General features: G+C 39.5%; 7 protein-coding genes across 8 annotated transcripts in view; 3 read left to right on the top strand and 4 right to left on the bottom strand.

Annotated features, from left to right (window-relative positions):
- The window catches only part of slc7a8a (solute carrier family 7 member 8a), a 12,724-nt gene extending 8,573 nt beyond the window's left edge, over window positions 1–4,151 (top strand). Inside the window, exons 4-11 of the mRNA XM_008323285.3 lie at window positions 386–511; window positions 889–1,042; window positions 1,146–1,269; window positions 1,603–1,706; window positions 1,790–1,886; window positions 1,982–2,131; window positions 2,553–2,730; window positions 2,965–4,151. Coding sequence (XP_008321507.1) covers window positions 386–511; window positions 889–1,042; window positions 1,146–1,269; window positions 1,603–1,706; window positions 1,790–1,886; window positions 1,982–2,131; window positions 2,553–2,730; window positions 2,965–3,140 — 1,109 coding nt within the window. The 3' untranslated portion in view covers window positions 3,141–4,151. The remainder of the gene's footprint in view (window positions 1–385; window positions 512–888; window positions 1,043–1,145; window positions 1,270–1,602; window positions 1,707–1,789; window positions 1,887–1,981; window positions 2,132–2,552; window positions 2,731–2,964) is intronic.
- A 175-nt stretch (window positions 4,152–4,326) lies between these two features.
- Window positions 4,327–6,612, bottom strand: nedd8 (NEDD8 ubiquitin like modifier). The gene is made up of 4 exons (XM_008323310.3): window positions 6,389–6,612; window positions 6,256–6,303; window positions 6,095–6,177; window positions 4,327–5,731 (listed from the first exon to the last, which is right to left on the bottom strand). Exons 1-4 carry the CDS (start codon window positions 6,404–6,406, stop codon window positions 5,635–5,637), a joined length of 246 nt encoding a protein of 81 aa, XP_008321532.1. The 5' UTR covers window positions 6,407–6,612; the 3' UTR covers window positions 4,327–5,634.
- An 86-nt stretch (window positions 6,613–6,698) lies between these two features.
- On the top strand, window positions 6,699–10,818 carry gmpr2 (guanosine monophosphate reductase 2). Its single transcript, XM_008323299.3, has 10 exons — window positions 6,699–6,854; window positions 7,512–7,663; window positions 7,943–8,062; window positions 8,247–8,330; window positions 8,426–8,599; window positions 8,686–8,767; window positions 9,009–9,115; window positions 9,403–9,445; window positions 9,543–9,702; window positions 10,110–10,818. Exons 2-10 carry the CDS (start codon window positions 7,577–7,579, stop codon window positions 10,297–10,299), a joined length of 1,047 nt encoding a protein of 348 aa, XP_008321521.1. The 5' UTR covers window positions 6,699–6,854; window positions 7,512–7,576; the 3' UTR covers window positions 10,300–10,818.
- Window positions 10,819–11,247: 429 nt separating this feature from the next.
- On the bottom strand, window positions 11,248–13,501 carry LOC112487511 (tripartite motif-containing protein 16). The gene has a single exon (XM_025058728.1). It carries the CDS (start codon window positions 13,035–13,037, stop codon window positions 11,577–11,579), a length of 1,461 nt encoding a protein of 486 aa, XP_024914496.1. The 5' UTR covers window positions 13,038–13,501; the 3' UTR covers window positions 11,248–11,576.
- A 145-nt stretch (window positions 13,502–13,646) lies between these two features.
- Window positions 13,647–16,533, bottom strand: cideb (cell death inducing DFFA like effector b). The gene is given in 6 exon segments (XM_008323334.3): window positions 13,647–14,269; window positions 14,271–14,378; window positions 14,747–14,937; window positions 15,327–15,485; window positions 16,108–16,222; window positions 16,384–16,533. Coding segments are annotated over 6 exon segments (624 nt in total). The 5' UTR covers window positions 16,404–16,533; the 3' UTR covers window positions 13,647–14,238.
- Window positions 16,534–17,398: 865 nt separating this feature from the next.
- Window positions 17,399–22,474, top strand: tinf2 (TERF1 (TRF1)-interacting nuclear factor 2). Its single transcript, XM_008323345.3, has 10 exons — window positions 17,399–17,848; window positions 18,461–18,663; window positions 18,751–18,855; window positions 18,936–19,031; window positions 19,128–19,238; window positions 19,403–19,526; window positions 19,636–20,317; window positions 20,579–20,634; window positions 20,722–20,807; window positions 21,452–22,474. Exons 1-10 carry the CDS (start codon window positions 17,821–17,823, stop codon window positions 21,566–21,568), a joined length of 1,608 nt encoding a protein of 535 aa, XP_008321567.1. The 5' UTR covers window positions 17,399–17,820; the 3' UTR covers window positions 21,569–22,474.
- dhrs4 (dehydrogenase/reductase (SDR family) member 4) lies at window positions 22,446–24,857 on the bottom strand. 2 transcript variants are annotated; one of them, XM_025058772.1, is made up of 9 exons: window positions 24,661–24,857; window positions 24,459–24,574; window positions 24,193–24,370; window positions 23,699–23,800; window positions 23,542–23,612; window positions 23,419–23,482; window positions 22,970–23,104; window positions 22,813–22,868; window positions 22,446–22,719 (listed from the first exon to the last, which is right to left on the bottom strand). In XM_025058772.1, exons 1-9 carry the CDS (start codon window positions 24,694–24,696, stop codon window positions 22,605–22,607), a joined length of 873 nt encoding a protein of 290 aa, XP_024914540.1. In that variant the 5' UTR covers window positions 24,697–24,857; the 3' UTR covers window positions 22,446–22,604. The 2 variants fall into 2 exon arrangements, with proteins under 2 accessions (XP_024914540.1, XP_024914543.1); XM_025058775.1 differs by having other exon boundaries at window positions 23,419–23,470; window positions 24,661–24,854.
- Window positions 24,858–25,075: the final 218 nt, after the last annotated feature.

The raw sequence follows: 25,075 nt of genomic DNA, 5'->3' as shown, positions 1-25,075 counted from the left end.
CTGTTTGTCCTCAGAGCACTGCAACCTTTAACATCCAGTCAAGTGTCCTCCCCTCACGTACACTGACTTCTGCTGTTAGCGGTTCCTAAATCTCTTCAACTTCCTTAAATGTCGGAAACAGATCCAGTTTGGAAACTCTTCTCAGTGCAGGGTTGGAGGACGTATGCATGTCTGTTCTTGTGCATCTGTTCTCTGCACGCAGCTCAGCTTGATGTTTACTCCTGCGATGAACTAAATAAAAACCAAAAGTCTTGATGGCCCCCTGTTGGCCTGAACTCACTGACAGTCTTCTGTGCAAGGACAACTCCAGTCTTCCAAAAGATGAAACTTTTGTATTTTTAGGTTTTTAAGAGGTAAAATAAACCTTTTGTTCGTTTTTGTGCAGTGCTGTTAACTTGGGTCAACTGCTCCAGCGTCAGATGGGCCACCAGGGTTCAGGACATGTTCACCGCCGGCAAACTGCTGGCCCTCGGCCTCATCATCATCATGGGCATCGTGCAGATCTGCAAAGGTAAGCTGTCTCATCTTATTTGTTCATTCTTTATTGCATGTCAACAGTCAAACATGTCACCTGGTGGTTTCTGCATGAAACCTGTATACCTGGAATAACAAACGTTGTTGAATGTTTGAAGAGTTTGGACAGCCTGCTCACTATTGAGTTCTCTTTTTTGATCCAATTAAATTGATTAAACACTAACCTTTAGATTTTTTTGCTACCTCACAGCTACCATTAGCTATATGTTTGGCCAGGATTTGCCTGTATATAATCTAACCTGTAGACTTTAGTTTTTGTTCGTCCTTAATCTTCTTAGCTAACATCAACCAAATACAAAATTAGCCTTACATTTTTTTGTTGTCTTCATGCATCATCACCCTCTCCACCTGCAGGAGAATACTACTGGTTGGAGCCAGCCAATGCCTTCGAGCCTTTCCAGGACTACGACGTGGGTTTGATTGCTTTAGCTTTTCTACAAGGTTCCTTCGCCTATGGAGGTTGGAACTTCCTCAACTACGTGACAGAGGAGTTGGTGGACCCTTATGTGTAAGACACCTGCCCATCTCCTGTGCAGCTTAGGAAATCTCATTCACTTTTCTCTACATTTTAGTCATTTACAAATGATTTTTTTTTTCAACTCTCTCTGCAGGAATCTGCCCCGTGCCATTTTTATCTCCATCCCTCTTGTCACCTTCGTCTACGTCTTTGCCAACATCGCCTACGTCACAGCCATGAGTCCTCAGGAGCTGCTGGCTTCAAATGCTGTAGCTGTGGTGAGTAGCTGAATCAAAGTGAAAGTGTCTCTACGCCCTCTAGTGGTGCTTGTTCGTCACTGCAGGTTAAAGTTGTAATCAGATGAATGTTCACAGGCTGTGGTGATGATCTAAGACTGACCAAAGACATTTGTGTTTCCTCACTCCTTTCTTCTTCTCTTACCTTCTGTCTGACATCCATCTTTCAATTACTCCAACCTTCATCCTTCCGTCCACGAACCCTCATCCAACTTTGTTGGACTGTAATCCCTGTATCCACCAACCATCCTCCTTTCATTCTTCACTCTTCCATCCTCCTCCCTCCTCCCTCCACCTTCTTTTGCTCTTTCCCAGACATTTGGTGAGAAGCTGCTGGGAGTCATGGCGTGGATCATGCCCATTTCTGTGGCCCTCTCCACCTTTGGAGGAGTCAACGGTTCCCTCTTTACCTCCTCAAGGTGAGGGTTATTCTTCAGTGTATGAACCTTAATAGTTGATGGTTAAAATTTCACAAAAAAGTTCACAACTCTGTCTTTTCCAGACTGTTCTTTGCTGGAGCCAGAGAAGGTCACCTGCCCAGCCTTCTGGCCATGATTCATGTCAAACGTTGCACTCCCATCCCAGCTCTGCTCTTCACTGTGAGTTCTCTTGCACATGCTTCTCTGAACACAATCTCAGTGATTTCTAACAAAACTTGGACACACAAAAACTCCCACTCCCGTTCCTCCTCCAGTGTCTCTCCACGCTGCTCATGCTCTGCACCAGTGACATGTACACTCTCATCAACTACGTCGGGTTTATCAACTACCTCTTCTATGGCGTCACTGTCGCCGGGCAGATCGTGTTGCGATTCAAACAGCCCGACATGCATCGACCAATCAAAGTATGTTCATAATTTTTTTACCCCTATTTCTGCTATAGTTTTGAACTGTATTTAAAACAGCTGGGATTGGCTCTAGCACCCCCTGCAACCCTTCAAAGGACTAGGCTGTAGAAAATAGATGGAGTTAGTTTTTAGCTACAAATAGGCAATTACATCTAATACTGACTTCTATTTACCTGTTTTTTTTTCAGCTGCTGCGGTTTTAAAAAAATAGTTTTTTTTTTTGTTTTTGTTTTAGCAGTTTTATTATTTGTCTCAGTGCAGGGTATTCTTGAACCAACATTTAGCCATTGTTTAGCTAACTATTATATTATATTATATTATATTATATTATATTATATGTGGAAAAATATAGTACTTTAATTGATACAAAATAGAAAAAAACTTGTTTACACCTGTGTGTCTCTGCTGCCCCCTGCAGATCAGTCTCATTTGGCCAATTATTTACCTCCTCTTCTGGGCCTTCCTCCTCATCTTCTCTCTGTACTCTGAGCCCGTGGTGTGTGGTATTGGCCTGGCCATCATGCTGACTGGGGTCCCTGTTTATTTCCTGGGAGTTTACTGGGACAACAAACCCCAGTGCTTTAACGCCTTTGTTGGTAAGCTCATATTTCACACTATGATGACTAGATGATGAAATATTGTACAATTACATCAAATCTATTTTTAATGCGGTATTACGAAGCAAAACAATTGGGTTTTTCTTCTGCGCTTTGGCTATGTTTGCTGTATCTTTTGTCAGTATGAACCTAATTTTGTAATGACTGTTATCTTTGTTTGGGCTAACCTTTAGCTAATTTTAGCATTTCATTTTGTTGTTTCATTTTTTGCAGACAAAATGACATATTTGGGCCAGAAGTTCTGTGTGGTTGTTTATCCGGCTGTAGGCGGCAGTAGTAGCGACAGCAGCAACGGAAATGGAAGCAGGGAAGAAGGCGAGGAAATGAAGGAGGTGATGTCTCCTCTGTCTCAGACAGAAGAAGACACCCACAAGTCAGCAGAGTGTTAAAAGTTAAAGGTTTTCAACGTGCTATCATCCTAAGTGTTGGTGTTCACACAGGAGCATGCTAACAGGCTACATGCCAACGTGACAGAAGAAGACACAGTGTGCCTCTCAACAATCACACCTCGCCAACAGAATACTTCATTTGACTTAGGTTTTGTATTACCAAATGTGTTTTTACCAAATATAGTCAGAAATGGTGAAAACTCAAAATGTGTGCACAAAAAGAAAAGGTTAGCATCTGTAATTAGCCTAGCTTGTACTTAATGTAACCCACATGCTAATGACACACTCAGTTCTTGTCTTATGTTCACCATCGCTAACACGCTAAAGGCTCACTTCTACTGTAAAAGACACATTTTAATAGTTTCTTCTGTCTTTTATTATTAAAAAACGTAGCTTTCCATCATAATTATGGATATACTTTACATTTCTCTAAAAGATTATTTTATTTCTTTACCAAAGCTACATTTACATTTTCAAAACTCAGATCAAATCATTTCATTTTCTACATTTGTAATTTTATTTTTTAAGATGACTGTGATTCCCGTATGTTTTTTTTTCTTTTCTTTTTTTTTTTTTTTGGTAGTTGTGATCATTGTTTTATGATTTCTTTTGTCACGATTTTAGTTTAAATATGCTAATTGTATTTTATATATTTTTTGTTGAACATTATATAGATATGGGCCTATTCTAAGTCTTAAACCTGCAGCGGTATCAACCAGAAGTTGATGTGTGGTGTGTGTATGATGCTGTTCTGCCTTAATTTAGGTAAATTCTGAATGTGGTGCCATTACAATTATTGTACACTAACATGTAGAAACATAATTATTGTTATTTTATAAAAAAACAAAACAAAACAAAAAACAACATAGATTCTGAAGTTTTATCTGAGGTAAAATAAACCAATAATTAGGATCCAAGGACCAAAACATTTAGTGTCTGGTTTTGTTGGACATGACATTACAGAATGAACAAAATTTGGCTTTACGTGTATGAGGTTAAAACAAGAAAAACTTCCCTGACAGGCAAGGATTACTAGACTTTAAGATATGTTACTGCTACCTACAGATTTTTATATTTTACAATTATACCTGTGTTTTGAGCATTTAATTTGACAGCAGATTTAAAGGCAAGAATATGTAAAAACATTTTAAAATAACATATTCAAAATATCAGGTAAATATTGACATAAATTAGTATTTTTTTATTTGGCCATTTTACCTATTTTTATCAACATCTCTTCTAAACATCCTAAAAATCAGATAAACAGATTACTTTTCACACCTTGGCATAAATGTGCAATTCCCCATAGACATGTGACTGACTGCTCCTTGTATAGAAAAATAGGGTCTAAAAACGCAGCCGAGCGTAAAGAGAAAATATTTTTTTAATTCAATGATTCACTAGAAATTACTTTGTTGTGCAATGAAAGCACAGGCACCAGCGACAAAGGAAAATACCTGCACCTCTGTATAAACATACTCCATTATGTGCTTGTTGTACTGTATGTCTGTACTTAATCTGTGTATTACTGTATCAACACACAAGAAAAAAACACACACTATGTAATTAACCATGCCAGTTGTTCTGTGTATAAACTGTTGTGTCTCAGGGCGTAGCTGCTGCCTTCAACTTAAACACACACACACTGCCAATAAAAGAAATCACTTAATCTTGACTACCTTTGACACTCCAACAAACTGGTGCTAATTCTTTCTGCTTATCCTTCATATAAGGTCAGAGAGGGCGTCACATGTGGACGTAGCCTAACTGTCACACTGTAAAAGTTTCTCCTCTCCAACTCTGAGGGGAAACAGGGTTTTTCTGATCTACTTTAGTACAGTGAGTGTGTGAGTTTTTGTGCCTGTACGGTTGTTGTGTAAATACAGTGTGCAGTTCTCATGATTGTCTGTGTTTTTGTCTTAATTGCAAATAAAAAAAATTAAACGACTTTATTTGTAATTGCAAGAAAAGTGACACAACTAAAAAACAACTAAAAGTTGTACATTATTGTCATATTTTGAGAATTTGTTTAACAACAAAGAAAAGGATGTTTAGTGTTTTCACTGATCAGCTTAGATCCATTTGTTAGATACAAACTCTTGATGAATGACAAATTAATGCCTTCAACAGTGACACAAACTGTCTGTTTACAACTTCAACAGCAGGGACAGAAAAACCTCTAATTCTTGCAGAATTTGTTGGGAATGGTTTGAGTTAATGTTCAACTTGATGCTTCTGTTCTGTAAAAACACAGAAGAAAGAAGACACTTTCATTCAAACTTCTATAGCAGCAAACAGCCTATATTTTAAAGAGGTTTACTTCTCTTCAGCTTTTAACACTAAGAGTCTCTCTGTGATCCCAGCTGAGAAGTTTGCAGCAGACACATTTTTTGTCAAAGTGGAAGAGGTTGATTTGACTGTCTGCCAGCACCCCTCAGTGACTCGTCAAATATATAGTTGTCAGTGCAGGTGCTGCAAAATTATGAAGTGACGACTACAAAGAGCAGAGGCTTCCTCCACGCAGGGCGAGAACCAAATGGAGAACAGACCCTCCTTGGATTTTATAGTCTGCTGCTGTTTTCTCATCATTCCTGAAAAAGAAAAAAATTCCAGATCCAAATACAGTTGTACTGTCAAAATATAGTTGTACACGGGTCATATGTTCCCCTTTAAAAAAATCATGTCAGATAAGTGCCAAAAGATTTATTGCCCTGATTAAAGCAAGAAAACAGTAACCTAAGACAGGTGTATTTCAAAGAATACCAGTGGTGCTGTGATCCTAAAAAACACATTACTTTATATTATATTGGTAACTAGTTTACAGACAGCCTTTAGCTACAGAATTACACATTGCTATAGTTTTTTTGCTTTTTTAAAAACACACACCATAAATATTTATATAGAAATGAGTAAGCTATGTTTCGATGAATACATTAATGGTGTTGTAATCCTACATTTGCTTTCCGCTGTAGATAAGTCTCTGCTGCTGTGGAGGAATCCCTTCCTTCTCCTCAACCCTCTCTTTGATCCGCTCCACCTGAATGGTTAACAAATAAAATGGAGATAAATCTTTCGACACATTAACATGAGATTAAATTTTTTAAAAATCATAAACCTTATCAGTGGGCTCTATGTCTATCTCTATCTCTTTTCCTGTGAGGGTCTGTGAGACAAAATACATTTAATTTAAAATTTAAAAGATCCAGGACAACACGTAAAAAGATAATTGTTTATTTTAAACGCCTTACCTTTACTTTAATGAGCATCGTTATTGTCTTGTTTATACAAAAGTAACTTAAGTATTTTAACTGCTAAATACGTATTATTCAAGAAGATTTCTTTCCAAAAGTAACTCAGTTGTGTTTCCTGTGATTGTCCGTCAAAGTCACCAGTCCCTCTCATCGTTCGATAATGGTTCCGCTATGATTTCAGTCTTTACTCGAGGTATGATCAATATGAATTAGTTTAAAGTATAAACTCAAAATGCCATGTACCTTAAACAATATAAAGATTAATGGATGCAGCACAATGTCTCAAAATTGTAATTTATTTCTTTTCTTCCTGCGTCATCGTGCCCGCGAGAGAGAGAGCGGAAGTAGATGTAGCCGACGCGCCGGCTGTCAGTTGGTGTACGCCCTTTTAAAGCTTCCCGCGTAAGCAGTAAGGAGAGGAAGAAAGGGGACAGGAAAAGCAGACTACCTTTGTTTTATAAAGGTAATAATAATAATAATAATAATGTTCGAAATGAAGAAGTGTCAAATCACTGGTCGTTTCATTTCACACAAATGCTCTACCATCTTTGTTCTTTGTTAATCACTACGTTTTTGCTAATGTCGTAACCTTTTTGACTTTGGTTCAGAAGACAGTGACTCAGTCTTTGGCTAAAATGATTTTCCTGTGAATAACAACAGTAATAACGTGTCTCTAGCGTGTGTCTAATGCGGCGTTGTTACGTGTTTACAGCGTAGTAATTACTGCTGTGGTGACCTATAATTCATATATATTACCATATGGTACCATTGGTATGGTATGAGATTAAATAGTTATAAAAAAAACAATTGATATTTTTAATAAGCTTGACCATCCTGACAGTTCCTGAGTGAACAAGTTATTTGGTACTAACCTGGGAATCAAGATAATGGCTCAACATTTGTTTTGTATTTTCTCTGTCAGACTTGTTGAAGACAGACAAGGCTGTAACAAATACATACATACATATATTTATTTATATATAATAAGAAAAATTAGAAAGCAGGAAGTCACAGTTTAACACTCTGAACTTCAGCCTTACACTCACTGAGTGAGAAAAAAGGTACAGAATTTAGACAAGACAACCTTTAAAACGTTGTAACTTTCTCTTTTTCTCCACAGATCCAAACCAGGACAAATCTTTTATCAGACATTTATTTTGGCTTCACTAGTCCCTGCTTCACAAAATGCCTCGAATTGAGAACGACATTAAGCTGGATTTCAAAGACGTGCTCTTGAGGCCAAAAAGAAGCACACTGAAGTCTCGCAGTGAGGTCTGTGTACCATTCACTTTTGTTCCTGGATCTTAAGTTACCCATCAGACATCACAAATGGGCATTGGTAGATTTTAACTGTCTAAAGAAGTAAAAAGTTTGTATTTTAACAACCAGATATTTGTCAATGGAAGTACAAGCTGCTTCGTGATGTTATTTCCGCACTCTATAGGTTTTCTGTTCTATCTTCAGTTTTTCACTGAGAGGCAAGATAACAAAGTAGAAAAAAAACTTGTTTTGTTCATGAGGCTTTTAGTTTGAAAGTCCTGTCTGTTTCAGGTGGACCTGCAGAGGAGCTTTACCTTCAGAAACTCTAAAGGCAGCTACACTGGGATCCCGATCATCGCTGCCAACATGGACACTGTCGGGACCTTTGACATGGCCTTGGCTCTTCACAAGGTCAGTTTCGCATGGCACTATCAATCATATATTTCCTGAACATTAGTGCATCTACATGTAATATAAATAAAAGTGTGAAGCTCAGTCGTGGTCAATAAGTGCAGAATTTTAATTCCCTATTCTTTGTTAAGATTTAAAATAACAGTAGCATTTATCTTTAAGTTCTTCTTTGTCCACCTCCTAGTTCACTGTTTTCACAACAATTCACAAGCATTATTGTGTGGACGACTGGTCAGAGTTCGCAGCAAAACACCCAGAATGCCTTGAGGTAAGAAAGCTGTTAGTTCAAATGCATTTACAAGGATAACGAATGATCCTGTTGATGGCGCTATTCACTCACTGTGTCCCTCCTTCACCTGTCAGAGTCTGGCGGTCAGCACAGGGACAGGCAACGGTGACTTTGAGAAGATGTCGGCCATCTTGGCGGCGGTGCCTCAGCTCAAGTACATCTGCGTGGACGTGGCCAATGGCTACTCAGAACATTTTGTCAACTTTGTCAAAGACGTCAGGCAGAAGTTCCCTTCACACACCATCATGGTGAGGACATGTTGAACACATTTTATGGACAAACAGTGGATGAAATGGTTTCATTATTTTTTATATATATATTGTTTTTGTCTCAGGCGGGAAATGTGGTGACAGGAGAGATGGTAGAGGAGCTCATCTTGGCCGGTGCTGACATCATCAAAGTAGGCATCGGACCAGGTGAGATTTGAAATTCCTTATGTTACATTGATGATTGCCATGACTATTCACTCGTCTTCATTATGTCCATAAATGTCCAATATAGCAGGCAGCAGAATACCCCAAAACAAATAAGACAAAAACTTCTGTCATTTGTTGATTCAGATTTTGAGCAGAACTATGTGGATTTATTTGTTTCCAGTCAGATCAAACTGAACACTAACTTCTCAGCTTCCTGTTTTCTTGTTGTCTTCCTCCGCAGGATCTGTGTGCACCACCCGTAAGAAAACCGGGGTGGGTTACCCCCAGCTTAGTGCCGTGATAGAGTGTGCAGATGCAGCCCATGGCCTGGGTGGGCACATTATCTCTGTAAGAAACTCTGACTGACCTTTAGCCCAGGTTTGCATCATGAAAGTGGAAGGCAGTGTTGGTGCTTTATGGCTGACCCAAAACAGGGGTCATTTTTTATATTTTTGTTGTGTTTATCAATTTTTTTTCTTCGTGCTATGCTAAGCTCAGACATTACTGTTGGATTCAGTTTTCACCAGCTCATGGTTTAAAACGGCAAAGAAGTATTTTATCAATTGAGTGAGACAGCTCTTCTGGAGCAGATGTAAATTTCTGTTCTGTCTTTCTTCATCTGCTCTCACAAACAGGATGGAGGCTGTACTTGCCCTGGAGACGTCTCTAAAGCATTTGGCAAGTCCTATAACAAACAAAAGCCCAAACAAAAAAGCATCAAGAACATCCTGGTGGCATGTGTTTGACGTGCTTCTTCTTCATGTGTTATTTTCAGGTGCTGGAGCAGATTTTGTGATGCTGGGTGGAATGCTGGCAGGCCACTCTGAGAGTGGCGGCGAAATCATTGAGAAAAACGGCACAAAGTACAAGCTGTTCTACGGCATGAGCTCTGACACAGCCATGAAGAAACATGCGGGTGGTGTGGCTGAGTACAGGTCAGGGTCACTGTCAATGCGTGTCAGCATTCTTGGATTAGGCAAAATAGGCTAATGTCGCTAACATTTTGCAATCTGACCAGCCAAAGTTGGCTACGTTGTGAAATTTAGCCAAAGGTTAGCCAAAAAGTGCTGAAAACAGCTAAAAAGGATAGGCAAAATAGGCTACTAATGCTAACAAAACTATGCAAAATAAAGTTGAATGTTAACAAAATGGCATAAATCTGCCCATAATTATAACAATACATTATTAGACAAAAAAGGTTTTCGTTATAATTATGCAAAAATATAGCTACAGGTTAAAAGAAAAGGGGATTTTTTTTGGCAAGGAGTGGTTAGTTAAAAATGTGTTACAATTCTCCTAAAAAGACTTTTATTTGATGTTTGATTTTTGTTTTTCCTTCCAGAGCTTCAGAAGGAAAAACTGTGGAGGTTCTTTACAAAGGCCCCGTGGACGAGACGATACGAGACATCCTGGGTGGTGTTCGCTCCACCTGCACCTACGTGGGCGCAGCCAAGCTGAAGGAGCTGAGCCGCAGGACCACTTTCATCAGGGTCACACAGCAGCTCAACACTGTCTTTGGAAGTGGCAGTTAGAAAATGTCAGGTCCCCTCTCTAAACCACTTCCTTCACACACACATACACACACATACACACCTAAACACTGAATGTTTTTACCTCCTTTTCAAACATTTCCTCAAAGTTTTAGCCAAGATTCATTGTCTCCTCAGGAAAATGGCAAATTCAATTTTTCCACTTTTATTTTGTACTCGCATTAAATTACAGAAATGTTTTAATGTACTTTTTAAAATTGAATATCTCGCTCCAACATTCCCTGCACTTTATTGATCTGAGATTTAAACATTCATTTCCATTGTTGACATGTTACCATGTTGTATTCAGGACCAACAGTTATAATATATAATTTTTTTAAATTTTTTTTCAGTTTTTGCTAATTATCATGGTTATTAACAGAACATTGTTAACAGATGTGGTACTCTTTGGATTATTACCCTGGGAACGTTTGTGTTTGTTATACCCTTCCAAAGATGAGAAACAATGATCTGTAATCAGTTTCCTCCTTGTCAATAAAACCATTCCACATTTGAAACTGATATTTTAAAATCTTCATCTTAACCTACATTTAACATGTGGATTTTATTGAAGTTATAAAAAAAATATATAATGAAAATCAAACGTTTCCGCTGCTGCTGTAACTAGTCTGGACCAGTTGTGACATGGAGTCAATGTGTTGGCAGACTGTCAACTGAACAAACACAGGAACACAGCAACATTAAATACAGTGTCTAACCTGTCTGTTCACTTTATCTAACACTGCAGACTAACTGGACTTGAAATGGATTTAGTTGTATTATTGTAATGTCTGGTGTAAAAGGCTACAGTTTTTCCTAAATGTAGATTTTACATCAAGAGCAGAGTTTTATTACCATTACCAATATTGTTTATAAAATGCAGCTGTGAGTTCAACTGTAAAAGTGAGTCCTCTATAATAATAATTTCAAAGACCAGTGGAAACTGTTGAGTTATTTGTTTTTAATCTTTATTAAGAATGATCGTTTACATTTATATTGTATAGATTTTATCAGTACAATTTGTGACCAGTAGATGAAGACAAACAGTAAAGCTGACAGATATCGGTCTAAACACCAGCGTTTAAGAAAAAAAACATGTACTTGGATTAAATCCCCATAGGAAAATCAACATAGAACCAAGACGTGGGCTACCATGTGCTTCATGCTAATATTTTCATTGTTAGCAGAATATTTTCACCAGTCAGTGATGTCTCCACAACGTAAATCAAGTAAATCTTTTCCATACTGGGACGGGGCAGCAGTAAATCAGCTCCCGTGAATTATTCCAGTCCACAAACCACTTCAGAAATTCGATTGTTACTTGGTGTTGATGTACTATAGCCAGTATATGACACGCTTTTCTGTGAAACACTTGGATATTTTTTGTTTTGGACATTCATCTCAAGGTGAACAAAGGGAACCAGATCTGATTTGTCCACGTTCTCCCGGATTGTGGTTAGCTCTTCCCTCTGGTACTTACCAGTTCTTCTAAAAAAGGACAGTGAAGGAACATCAACATCCAAAAACACTTCAACCACTTCTTCTGCTGGTACATCTTGATCATTACCCTGTCCCTGGGTGTCAGTTAGCTCAGATGAAACCACAGAGTGAGGACTGGAGCCAGTGTTTTGGGCATTAGCATTAAACACTGTTACCAGAGAGCTGAGCTGGTTGTTCTTGCAGGACAACCCAAATACAGGTCCGTTCCTCCAGTAATTCAGAGACTGTGTGGCACAGAGGCCGATGGTCCAATTTATCTCTTTGGAGATACTGACCATCCACCTCTGAAAGTTAGGAACTATTCCTGTACTGCGGATCGCAAGGGTAGCAGAGCACTGACCCAACCAAGTGTTGAAGAAAACCTTCCTCTTGTCTTCAGAGAGTGACATGCATTGGTCAAAACAATGGGGCTCAAAGATCAGGTCTGGACTAGAGATGAAAAACACCTGGTCAGGATCAACCATTGTCAACAAGGATTCCCAGAGAAGGTCTGCCTGATCTCTTATTTCTTCACCTTTCTCAATGATTTCATGGACGAGCTTATCTCGAGCGCTGCCAGGCTCCAGGCCTCTCGTCAGATCCACAGCCTTGGCCTTTTCCATGTCCTGATGCACCTGGGAGTACATCTGCAAGAAGCGGAAGGTGTCCGTCTCGTTCTGTGCCGCCTGCATGCTGTTCCGGCTGGTTTTTAGTGCCACCATACGAGCCGAGACAGAACTTTGGACACTGTTCAGAGAAATGTCCCGAAGGTTGGTCAGGGCTTCAATGAGACGCACGCAACGACCGCTCAGCTTCTCTCGTTCATTCTTCTCCCACATTTCCAGGCTCATATTCTCATCACTGTCATCGCTCTCGTCACTCATCTTCACCAACAGGGCCTGCTGCTTATCTTTGAGCTTTTCCAGGAGCTCCTTGTGGGCGGTGGAGAAGGTCTTCATGTTGTGCAGGCGGTGCTGGTCTTCAATGGCACAGGAAACACAAACGGTGGTCATATCGTCCAGGCAGTAGTACTCCAGGAGCTTGCCATGAAGAGGGCATTTGGTGGAGCCACACAAAGCCATAGGTTCAGTCAAAGGATGAGTCTGCAGTAACACAGGTGTGGTCAGGTGGACCTGCAGGTGAGGGGCACACATGGAGATCTCACACTTCATGCAGGTCTTCCTGGCTGGTTTCCTGTCCTCCTCTGGACACATGTCACAGAGGATTACGTGCTGAACATCCACTTGGAGATTGTCAGACATGATTCTTGCTGATCCTGGAGTAGAAATCAAGTTTGAACAATGTTCCTTGATGCCACCGTCTTCTGTGTGCAAACTGCGCAACAGTTTCTACTTCATGAATGTCACCAGTTTTAATAGTCAGGAGGGTGGAGTCATGTAAACGTTCTGATAGGTTTCGTTTCCTGACTACTGAGAATAAACAATGAAGAGTGAACTCCCTGTCAGTGTGACACAGCTCACCACTGCACACAACCAGATGTGACCTCTGTTTTTAACCCATCGCCACAGTGAACAGTGGCAGCTTTAAGAACCAGGGAGCAGTGAGTGGAGACGGAGCCATGACAGAGCACCTCAGTGGGAACTTGACAGCTGGGGGACTAGAACCTGAAACCTTCTGGACCCAAGTCCACTTCCTGAACCACTGAGCCACCACCTCCCTTTTTATGTCCAAGCCCTCAGTTTTTCAGTTTTCTTTTGCTTTAAATTATTTACATATAATAGTTCATTTGCTCCATATTTGTGTTCCCCTCCATTCCTGATTTAATTTGCATTGATAGTTCTTTGGAAATGTTCTTCCTAATCTGTAGACGTGGCATTTTTATAAAAGCTTAAGAAAATAAACACATTTAATCGTGTGAGTTTTATTTATTTCATTGAACTTAAATCATCCGTCATCCGTCAATCAATAACTTAATCAGTAAATACCACTGTATATGTAAATGTATATGAACATAATCAGTCCATGTTACAAATTAAAGTTACAGTAACTTGTTACCATTTAAAAAGAAAATAGACCATATACAAGATATGTCAACTTCATTTATAGAGTCACCAAACATGTCTCCCATACATTTCTGCTGTCAGTCAGTGGTGTCAGTCGTTTTTCAGTGGTAAATTGATGTGAGAGTGTAAATCCCTCTTTACAGCCTCACATCACTCTCAGTGACCTGTAATGGTAAGTTTCAAAATGTTCGCATTGTTAGATCTGATGTGAAACTTTCAATATATAAAGACTTCTCAAAACCAGTGGAACATCAGCCTTCAGTTTGACACGATTACAGCAGATTTCTGTGAATCATGTTGTATCAAAATAAGCATTTGTCATATTTCTCTTGCTACGTACATGCTGTCTGTTGTTACTTGGGATGGTCGGTGATGACCTGGAATCATTACATATGACTTTGGATTAGTTGATGTTACACAGGGGTCTGTGGTGGCTCCATCAGTTCCATCTAGTGGTGTACTCTTCCCTCTGGCTCCCAAAGCTCAGCACCTGCAATAATGCGGCGAATCATGGAAGCAGAGGTGATAAGCAGATGTCCGGCAGTTTGAAGGAGGGCGGAGACGACACGCAGAGCTTCTCTGAAACAACAAGGTTATTATCAGGATCCAGGTTTGGAAAACGTTCATATACACCTGAGAAATACAATAATTTTTCACTAAATAAAAGTACTCTTGTGGTTCTGTGCCTCCAGATATAAACACCTTTTCTTGGAGGAGTCTCCCCAGAAGTTAGAGTTTATCGTGGTCTGAGCCTCACCATCCAGTCTAGTGTAGAATTCTAGTGACTGCTCATGAGTCAACCAAGTAATTTCCTATAGTATTTAATCATCTCTTTTGTTCAAAAGTACATGAACATTCACATTTATTCCAAAGTAATTTTGTACAAAAAAAAAGACCATGTACAGAAGCCCTAGTCACCGTAGTGACCTTCCTCCATTCTCTCTCACCTGAGAACTTTTTTTGGCCCCAGACACTGGAAGTCAGCGCTCACAGAATACAGGCCCTGAAATGTGGCTTTCACACTCAGGGAGCCAAAAAGATCCCTCGGACTGGTTTTGTAGAGGTCAAAAGTGACTTGAGCTATGTCTTTACCATTCCGAGACTTGTTGAGATCTTTGGATTTAGCCACGACTGCACCCTGAGAGGATCGGAAACAAGAGTAAAATGTGTGCAGTGAAAGAACAATCTGTTTATAGCAGGGGTATGCAAACCTTTTTCAGAAAGGGCCATATTTGATGAAGGAACATGTGTGGGGGCCAACCATTCTGTCTGTCATTCTTTGAACCATCAAAGTTAAATTCAAATCAACTATTTTATGGAACTTTTATTACCAAAATCATTTTGCCTTTTATGTCTGAATGAGGGCTAAAACATGTGCCTTTATACTCTGGGTACAATACTAGGAGGCCACAATTAATGTATTTTATGACAGAGGAAGTAGGCTGTAAAGAATGTATCCACAGGTCGCAATTGACCCCTGGACTGGACTTTGGACACGCCCTGGTGTAAGGGTTTTTCCAAACTTACCGTGGGTGACCTCCAGGTATGTCCAGGCTCCAGAGCCATAAGCATGGTGTTATCAGGCAGCGTCATGAGGAACTCGTCAGATTCTACCTCTGTTCCGTCCTCCTCGCAGACCAGAGACAGAGACACAGCTGAGAAGGACAACAGCAACGCCTGGCACACCTATAGCCTCAGAACCAGAGCGCATGTGCATCAAAACCCGAATGACTACAAGTAAAGCATGTTACTAAACATAAAAATAATTCTGCTTTTCAAAATCGTAAAATTCAATCAAAAAAGTTTCGGAATAAAGGCAGCTTTTAACCAACACACAAAATGAAATAAAAACTTTTTGTTTGTCTACTAAAAATACTTTAAAACATATCTAACAAAAAACAAACAAACATGGAAATAAGTGAGAAAATAATATATTAAAATACATCTTTAAAAAGTTAGATATTTCAAGTTATCCCAGTAAAAATAAAAACAATTAAATAATTAAGATAATTTACATTAGGCCAAAAAAAAAATCAAAAGTCAAAACAATAGCAAAATGTTTCAAAATGTAAACGTTAGCTAAAACTTTTCCATAAAACAATTCCATAAAAAGGTAAATGTATTTCACAAATGTACACAAGCAAATGGTATTTTGTTTCTTGTGCATGACGCTCCATTAGACAAATATAATCTAATATAAAATATGCTGTTTTGTCTATTTTTTTATAAAAATGGAAAGCCATTTTTTGAAATTTTCTCAACAGCCCATTAATGATTACTTTCATAATAGATGCCCAGGTTTCTTCACCCTCTCTTTCAGCTCCTCCAGGGTCCCAGCCGTGATGCCTTTCCTGGTCTCTCTTTTGTGACAACACACCCTGAAAGGCCGCTGTGTTGGTGACCACACTCGCTTTGTTACTGATCTGGGAACAGAATAACAAAAAAGTAAGGTTAAACAGTGACTTGGTTTTACTGTGACTTCACTATGAATCACAACTTGTGCCTTGTATCTTCAGTTTTCCTCAGTGGTCTCACTGAAAATGTCATTACAATCACTAATGGCCCAAAAACAATTTTTACTCACTTTAAAAATGTGCTGTCCATTTTCCTGAGTCTCTTTCTGTCGATCCTCACTGCATTGATATTTTCTTCTTGTCTTTGAACCAAGCGCTGGACTTTACTCCAAACATGGTGATTAGTCAGATTCAGAACAGCATGGGTCAAAGTTCATCAGACCAGTCTGTATGTTTGTACATTTACTCCTTTTTTTTAGATTTGTTACAACTGCTACCTTTGTTCAGACATTAGCTGATGAAATTCCCCAGAATTATTTGAAACTGCACTTAAAATTCCTGTCAAATTGTCACTTTTTTCACAGCAGCAAGACATTTTGAGTTGACTTTTGTAACACACATCATCTTAGGTGTGTTTTGATTTAGATTAGATAAAAGCTAGACAAAAACAACTTATGAAAGGTTCAAGTTGAAAAGCGTAAGATTAGAAGGTCACGTCAAAACAGTTTGTAAGTAGCGCTGATATAGCTAACATATTTAGCCCAACAGATTAAATACTAAAAAACTTGCAAGATAACTGTCTATAAAGTACTGCAGTTCAACAAGTACTACATTTAAGCTGTTAAATTACTGCATTTTCAGTGATGGGGTTGGTTGCAAAATACTGTAGCTTGAATGAGCCAAACATGTCCTAAGATTAGTCAAATGTAGTGCAAAGCCAATACAACAAACCAAAATAGGATAAAGGATAACAAAGATATTCAGAAAGATGTTTGAAATCCATTTCCCCAAAAAACTTGGGGGAAAAAATAGATTCTTAAGTCAAAACTAATGAGATACTTTGAGATCCTAATCATTAGGAAAGAGATTCATTATTATGAGATAGTATCTCATAATAGGGAACTATACTATAAGAACGAACGAAATAAAATATAGCATTATTTCTGGATTCAATTTATAATTGTTTTAAAGATTTACATTATAACCTGTAAACAATTACAAATTGACGTAATGTGTGGCGGAAACTGGAGACGTCCTCGCGTCACGTCCTGCGTGAGATCTGTACCCTTAAAAAACGTTGTGGAGGCGCTTGCTTTTGTGTTCGGAAGTGTTGCACAGGCGGGGCATTTTGGTTAAATTGCTGTAGTTTGGTTTAGTGTCTTTAGCACCGAACGGCGGGATACGCGGGGTTAGTAGTTGATGAGTTGCAGTGAAGGCGGGAGTGAAACCAGTAGTAGTAGTTTTTACGGCGTTAGGCGCGATGTTCGTATTTTATGCTCGAGTAAATAGTTACAAACTTGAAACTAAGTGGTAAGCATGCACCTTCACTGGGCGCTAGAGTTGTTTAAGCCATTTTCTGCTCTACGTAAAAAAATCGTTATACGTCAGTGAACCGGTTTCGATAAATTTTGAGTCCTTTCAGAGAGTAACTGAAGCTAAGCTAACCGAAAAGCTATAAAGCCAGGACTTTTCATTTAAAATAATCCCAGTCCTCGTTTGTTTTGAAAATGGGCGAAAGAAGATGTATGCATCCTGGTAAGTTTTTCTGGATCATGTTTTTACAAGGATGAATGCAATGAAATTCCAAAGAAAATCTGGAAAATGATTTAAGATTTTTTCAGTCTGTTTCGCGAAATGAATAAAATAATTGTTTCAACAGTCGGTTTTTAAAGCTAACTAGACTGAAATAATGACAGTATCCCCCCACATTAAAATGTTTTTGGAAAGATTTTGTTTTTAAAATAACAACAACAAAGACACTTTTCTATGTGTTTAGCTATTTAAGTAAAAGTTTTTTCGAAACAGTTGAACTGAATCAGATTACATTGCAATGCAACATTTTAGTTCTACGATCTACAATCCAGGAGATACTTCTTTCAAAAAAGGCTTAAAAACATGGCTTTTCAATAAAAACTCGGTTTTGATGCTATCAGGTTAAATATTTGTATTCCCCATTATTTAGTAGAAATAAATTATAGCCTGTATTTAAAAAAACTACCACCACCAAAACATTATTTGTTATTTGATTAAGGAGATCTAATACGTTTACAGGGTATTACATTTTTTTTATTTGTAAAAAAAAGTATTTATGCAGTTATTGGAAATCGAGATTGAACAGATTTTGGTGTTTTTTTTTCTCCTGCACAGACATGAACCTCTCTGTTACTGAGCTCCAGACAGTGGCTCCTCTTGTGCGTCTGCTGTCTGCTGCTCTGTGGAAGGTGATGAAGCAGAGGGATGTGATGCAGTATGGAGTGCTGGAGAAGTTTGTGACGTCAGCATGTGAGACCGTTCCTGGGATGCTCACATTCAGGCACCAGGGCAAACTGACATTGGGGCTGAGAGGACGGGTGATTCTCTGCAGGAGAAGAGGAATTTCTGAGTGACTCACAGTTCTTAACTATGGAATTCTGAACAACCCTATCATTGTTTTGCAGCTAATCCTGGAGCTGTGTCGCACACAACCAGATGCAGAAGTCATTGAACCTCACCTGCAAAGGATGCGTGCCCCAACTGCTCATTCATCTATAGCTGCTGGAGTGGTAACCTTTGTTTTTAAAGCACCTTTGACTCGTCTTATAATGTTGCCTCTGCAGTATTTCTATATGTTTTTTCTTTTTAGATGAATGATGTAAAAATTGCCAAAACAGTGGAAAGTTTTCATTTGTTGGTTCACACCCTGCTGAATGACAACACAGAGAGAGAACTGTTTTTTAAGGTGCGTTCTCACAGGCCACGTTTCAGTCTGGGGTTTGATTGAATGCCATTGTTGTAAACGCTGTGTTTGTGTGCGTGCGTGCGTGTGTTCTCACAGGAGGATTTTCCCGTAGACTATGGTCCAATGTTTGACAAGGAATTGGAGAAGCTGCTCTGGGAGTTTTTGAGCCGAATGGATCGATTGCTTTCCGTTCCCAGCTTAAATGAGGTATCCTACTGCTTGTCACTGGACAATAGATGCTACAACTTGTCTTTGTTTGTTTTTTATCTGGTATTAGAAGTCCTTGAAATTGACTTCAGAACAAGTATCAGAACCCTGTATTTGTGCAGAGAAGCTCGTGCAAAAAAACCAAAGATTTTATTTGTTTTCAGACATTGTCATGGCTCACTGACATCCCTGTTGTCCTGGAGGAATGTGCCTGCTCAGGCAGGCAGCCCCAGCTCCTGAGCATCCTCATCTGCCATGAAACCCGCTTCGGTCACCTTGACTCAGCAGGTGCACATGAAAACGCCGTAGACACTTTCTTTGTTACATCAGTACAAAAGTGAAAATGTGGGTAAATGTTTAATCCTCTGAAATGATCAACTATGTTGACTTTGCACAGCGGCTCTCCCTCCCAACATGCGGGACTGCATTCTGGAATCACTTTCTCTGTCTCCATCTGGAAAAACAGCAGGAGACCAAATAACAGGAAGAAAAACATCTGCCTCCTGTAGTCACACACCAACAAGAGGCAGGTTCATTTCCCCAATTACTGGGCAGATCTCTCCCAAAATTCACCATGCAGAAGAGAACGAAGAGACACAAAAACATGACAGAGTGGAAGGAGGTGCAGGAGTTAGCACGGAGGAGGAGGAGGAGGAGGTCCACATCTACAGAAGAAGTGGAGGAATGAAACGTAAGCACTCTTACACTTTGCGGAATGTGTCAATGGAGGCAGAGAAAGATGACCAGAACGTGTCACGATCAAGGAAAAGATTGTTCCGAAAAGTCAGGCAGAGCTCAAGAAGTCAGGTGACAAATATGAGTGATGATGACGGAACACAAACCTGCTCCGTGTATGCTCCAGAAAATCTCTTACTCCACTTGGTGCACAAGTCTTTTCAGCCAAAAGTTGTAATCAGAAAACTGCCAGTTACTTATTTGTGCAGGACCAGAAGTAAAGCAGAACCTTCAAGTCCAGAACAGCAGGGGAACACCTCATCATCCAAGCCTTCAACACAACTAAACACAAGCAGCCAAACGGAAAACACCGACTGCAGCAGTCCAGGCACGGTTGATAAGGAGTAAGAGATTTTCTGATGAAAAAGCTTTTTTTCACTGCTTTAAATTAAACTCCATCTCAAGAAAAGTTGGCTCAACTCAAAGCATGGAATTGTCTGATTCTCCTCTTCTTAATAGACTGTTTCTGATTGGCTGCTAAACCCTTCACATTCAGCACTTGTTGCTCAGATTTCGCCCATAACTTTTGATAGATGTTTTTGATGTTGGTTTTTGTCACTTTCCTTTTTGTTTTTTAAGCTTTTCTAAAAACTTTTTTTTGACAGAAATAATCCCATAATGTCCAGCATGAGCAGCTGTCTAGCTCCGATGACACACACAGGTGATTGCACCTAAGGTTAAAGGTTTACTGGATATGTCTCATATTTAAGTGGATGGGTTTTTATGGAGTGTTCACTGTCATGTTCAGGGACACTCAGGCTTTCTGGTGACGATAGTGGCCAGGACTACGTGGCTGATTCTGAGGACGAGGCGACCAAGAACTTCAAGTGTCGGGTATGTCAAAGTCAATGATGACAGAAGACAGCAGAAAATCAAACAGAATTTAGTGGTGAGTGGTGGGACGACAGGGGTTACTAGGTCATGTGTAGGAAGAACCACTGATGCCAGAAAGGTGTGATAAGTTTGGACAGAAACAGACACGGTCTGGTCAGGTCTGAAGATCTGCTTGAGCATTGTGGGAGTGAGAACAGGCAGAAACCAGTTTGACCTGTCTGGAGACATGGCAGAAGAACTGTTTACTCAGACAGAAGACCAGAATCTGATGCTTCCATCTTTCCAATAATGTTTCCTGACATTTATAAGGGAAGGGAACTGGCAGAAGCGGTTGGTGATGAGGCCGTACAACAACAAGAGGTTGGAGAGTAGTTCAACTATTTCTTTTGAATTGACCACAGTTTTGAACGAGTGTAAGTGTGAATGGTGGTTCCTCCAACAACTCTTACGACCCTGAAAAGGACTAAAAGGTAGAATTAGGAATGGTTGGATTTTCTTGAAGACAGTTAAGTCGCCCACTGGTGGCCAATCTGTATTGCTGCTACATTTCTTGCAACCCTAACCAGGCACCCTCATCATCCTTGGCCTCATGATTTAAGTGCAGGAAGTCGTAATGTCTTTCGTCTTTTCTCTGTGTCCATCAGCTCTTCATGAAGCGCTACCACAAAACCAAACACGGAACTTACATTCCCACTCTGAGGGAATACTGGAAACCAACCATGCAGCGGCGGGACCGGCTGTCTGTCAGAAGTAAACACTGATGAGTGACTTTGAGATAAAGATAGACTTACTCCTCTCTTTCTTAGCGATTGCACTTTGTTGTTGACTTTTAATCTCTTCACAGCTGGAAATCATGTTTCCTTTTTTTTAAATTAGCACTTGTTACACCTGAATCTATTAAGTGTACTTTTTAATGAAACATATAGCTAATTAAGTACATTGCAAAGGATTGATTGTATTGTTTGATGCCATGTTTTTGTTTCCTGAGGACAATTGTTTGGTTCCACCCTGAATTTTAGTTGACCTAAAAGAACAAAGATCAAGGATTTTTGTTGATTTTCATGAATCAATGATAGGGAAAACGTGTCATAATCTGACCATTTTCTGGTATCTTCACTCATAAGCTAACAGACGTGTAATTTTATGGACTGCCAGCAGGGGAGGTAACTCAATTTATTTGGTTTGATTTATTGTTTATTGTGAGATCATGTGGAGGCTCCCCTTTTTCAACCTTAGATTTTATTTTCCCAGTAACTATTTTGACAGACTTTGTTTTTTAAGCATCTCCTCAAGTATTAAAGGTGTATTCTGACTATATTTGTTATGTTCTTTCTGACACATTTTTTGCCATGTATTAGTTGAATTTGCTTGAATAAGGTTTTGTTTTACATTTGCCGTATCTATTTTGATGATTTCTTTATTTTAAAATGTCCATTAGGTTCTATTAGTAACACAGCCATGTTATTTATTAAGTATTTAATAATTCATCAATGTGCAGGACATTTTTCTTCTAGTACCTTCAAGAATCACAATCAATGGGAGTGTTATGTAACCACAGCAAGCTGCAATCTGGAAGGAGAGCTGAGCAGCCACTGCAACACAGCTGGCTAACCACACACCCGATGAAAGTGACAGAAGTAAAGTTGGATTTTTTTAATAAAAATCAAGGCTTAATTGGCTGAAAACGACGTCTTCTCACAGACTTTGACAAATATCATGGTAGTAATCAAGTAATCAACAAACAATATATCGTCTACATATATTTATTTCTATTTTGGCTGTGTTGGTGCTGAAGACTCAGAGCCGACAGCCCATTCCTCCAGTGATGGTGATGGTTTCTCCAGTGATGTAGGACGCCTGGTCAGAGCACAGGAAGGCGATCACTTCACCGACTTCCTGTGGTTCTCCAATTCTGATGAAACGAAGAGAAACAAAGAAGATGAACGGTTGATTCATCAGTTATTCAGAAATCCATCAGAAGAACTCAAACTAAGAGACAACTCACCTTTTAATGCTGAGCTGCTTCTGGAATTGATCCATGAGGGCTTCATTTTTCCATAACTGAAACAAACCAGCAGAACATGACTGAGATACTCAGACAGAAAAAAAGTTCTAGGGTGTTGGCAAGTGTCAGTGCAATCACTATTGTGTGTTGTCCTTACCTCAGAGCTAAACCTTGTCTTAATGAGTCCAGGAGCCACACAGTTGACTCTAATGTTGCTCTGGGCCAGTTCAGGGGCCAGGGCCTGGGTCAGACCCAGCAGAGCAGTCTTGCTGACATTGTATGGACCCAGGCCCTGCAGAGAACAGAGATGAAAAAAATAATCAGTTGTGACCAGTTTTTAACAGTGTTTAATCTGTTGGCATGCTGGTTAATCTGCTTAGTCAATGCAGGAAGACATGTGGACACGAGAAAGACAAACTGCTCAAGTTCACACTGGCTATCAAAATGGAGAACAAAAGAAGATCTGAGCCAATAATTCAGGAATTTCTGAGGTCATCAGTTGTTCCTAATAAAGTGACCGTTGATACCGTCAGTTGGTATGAATGAAGACTGGTTGGTTTAACCCGGTTAAAATTCAATGGTCTGGACCTGAACTTTCTCACTCACCGTTATTGGTTGGTATCCTGCCACGGACGACACGAAGACCACATTTCCTCCTCTGAAAGAAAATCTGAATAGAAGTAGCAGTAATGGACAGTTCATACTTTAATCCATGGTTCTGTTGCTCACCCTCTATTCTCCATATGAGGAGCCACCAGCTTGGTCAGGAGGAAGGGTGCCTTCACATTAACAGAGAGGACCTGGGAGATTTAAGAAGGAAAAAAACACTGTTTAATTTCTCTGAATGTTTTGTAATTACTTTTGGGGCCTGATTCCAGCTGCCAACCTTGTCCCAAACGTCTTCTGTTGACTCCAATATGTTCCCAAAGAAAGGGTTGACGGCAGCGTTGGACACCAGGATGTCTATTCCTCCTAACTTCTCCAGAGTCTGTTACACATAAGATGAGTGGATTATTACAAGATAAAAATTATAACAGACACAGGAGTCAGCCTGAGAGACAAGGAGCAACCTTGAAACATAGGTTTGTTATTGAAACTCTTGGTAAAGGTTCTATTCTTTTTCCATTCAAAGTTTTCTAAAAGTTTAAAAGACAAAAGACAATATTTAGAGGACAACTAAAGCCAACATGAGCAATTGGCTCATGTTATGCAAATATTAGGCTTGCAATATATTATTTTATTCATCTCCAGAAGTTTTCTGACGACTCAGTCATCCTTTCAAAAAGATAGCTTAGACGTTGAAAGAAATAGCTAACAGGCTGACTACTACATAGCAAAAGGTTCACTAAGAAATAGCTTGATGTTTGCCCAGAAACTCACCATTTGCACCAGTTTCTCTCTGTCTTCTCTGACCCCAACATGACAGGTGGTCCCTGTCACCTGGATGTTCTGACTCTGCAGCAGAGCCACAGCTTTGTCCACATTGGTCTGTCTTCGGCTGCTCACCACAACATGGGCTCCTCTCTTTCCCAGAGACTGGGCTGCAGCCAGACCAATTCTGACGGTTTGGACAAGAGTGACTCACTCATACTGGACCTTTATGTTAAATTAAAATCATTATTAAGGAAAAAACAAACAACTTTTACCCTTCTGTGGAGGCAGTGACTATGGCTACCTTTCCAGAAAGGCTACTCTGAGACATATTCCTTTGTCCAGCCACAGAGTTTTGCTGAAAGCACCTGAAAACACTCCTCAACATCACCTGTGAATGCACAACACTTTTACTTTTCCACAAACGTCTTTTCTACCAGCGAATTAGAAGCTCGGTACTATAACAGTCTAATCCACCTGAAAATCACATTTCTTCAATAACCACTGGTTCATAATAACGTACGGTAGTAACAAAGTATGTCACAACAGTGTCATATTTACTGCAATGACCTTTGACACAGATGCAAAACTCTATCTTTAAGTTAAACTGCACATTTTATAAACTAGTATGTCCCATACAAATTATATGTTTGCAAATATGGCGAAAATAAATGATTTCACCTCTCAAAATGTCCAAAAGTCAATACGAACGCGTTTTAGTTTCAGGACCTTGGACTGGTTTAAGAATGCGTTTTCCGGTATTGGATCTCGACTGTCAAAATAAAAGATGTCATCGCCGTGCTTAGACACAACGGTGCTTCTTTTAATAAAATGTATTGAAATTAAATGCACAACATTGTCTCTAAAATTATTTGTTCATCGTTAAAAATGC

Source organism: Cynoglossus semilaevis, chromosome 1 (assembly GCF_000523025.1).
Source record: "Cynoglossus semilaevis isolate Cse_v1.0 chromosome 1, Cse_v1.0, whole genome shotgun sequence".
Classification (NCBI taxonomy): Eukaryota; Metazoa; Chordata; class Actinopteri; order Pleuronectiformes; family Cynoglossidae; genus Cynoglossus; species Cynoglossus semilaevis.
Note: the sequence above shows the minus strand (reverse complement) of the source record. Positions and strands in the feature narration are given on the sequence as shown.

Coding starts and splice junctions, on each gene's coding strand:
- nedd8 (XM_008323310.3), bottom strand. Junction 6,178..6,255: donor ACATAGAGCCCACTGATAAG/GTTTATGATTTT, acceptor TTAACCATTCAG/GTGGAGCGGATCAAAGAGAG. Junction 5,732..6,094: donor ATCTACAGCGGAAAGCAAAT/GTAGGATTACAA, acceptor TTTCTTTTTCAG/GAATGATGAGAAAACAGCAG.
- gmpr2 (XM_008323299.3), top strand. CDS start 7,577: ATGCCTCGAATTGAGAACGACATTAAGCTGGATTTCAAAGACGTGCTC. Junction 7,664..7,942: donor CACTGAAGTCTCGCAGTGAG/GTCTGTGTACCA, acceptor TGTCTGTTTCAG/GTGGACCTGCAGAGGAGCTT. Junction 9,703..10,109: donor GGTGGTGTGGCTGAGTACAG/GTCAGGGTCACT, acceptor TTTTCCTTCCAG/AGCTTCAGAAGGAAAAACTG.
- LOC112487511 (XM_025058728.1), bottom strand. CDS start 13,037: ATGTCTGACAATCTCCAAGTGGATGTTCAGCACGTAATCCTCTGTGAC.
- tinf2 (XM_008323345.3), top strand. CDS start 17,821: ATGGGCGAAAGAAGATGTATGCATCCTG. Junction 17,849..18,460: donor AAGAAGATGTATGCATCCTG/GTAAGTTTTTCT, acceptor TCTCCTGCACAG/ACATGAACCTCTCTGTTACT. Junction 18,664..18,750: donor CATTGGGGCTGAGAGGACGG/GTGATTCTCTGC, acceptor ATTGTTTTGCAG/CTAATCCTGGAGCTGTGTCG.
- dhrs4 (XM_025058772.1), bottom strand. CDS start 24,696: ATGAACCAGTGGTTATTGAAGAAATGTGATTTTCAG. Junction 24,575..24,660: donor TGAAGAAATGTGATTTTCAG/GTGGATTAGACT, acceptor GTGCATTCACAG/GTGATGTTGAGGAGTGTTTT. Junction 23,483..23,541: donor CCTCATATGGAGAATAGAGG/GTGAGCAACAGA, acceptor ACTTCTATTCAG/ATTTTCTTTCAGAGGAGGAA.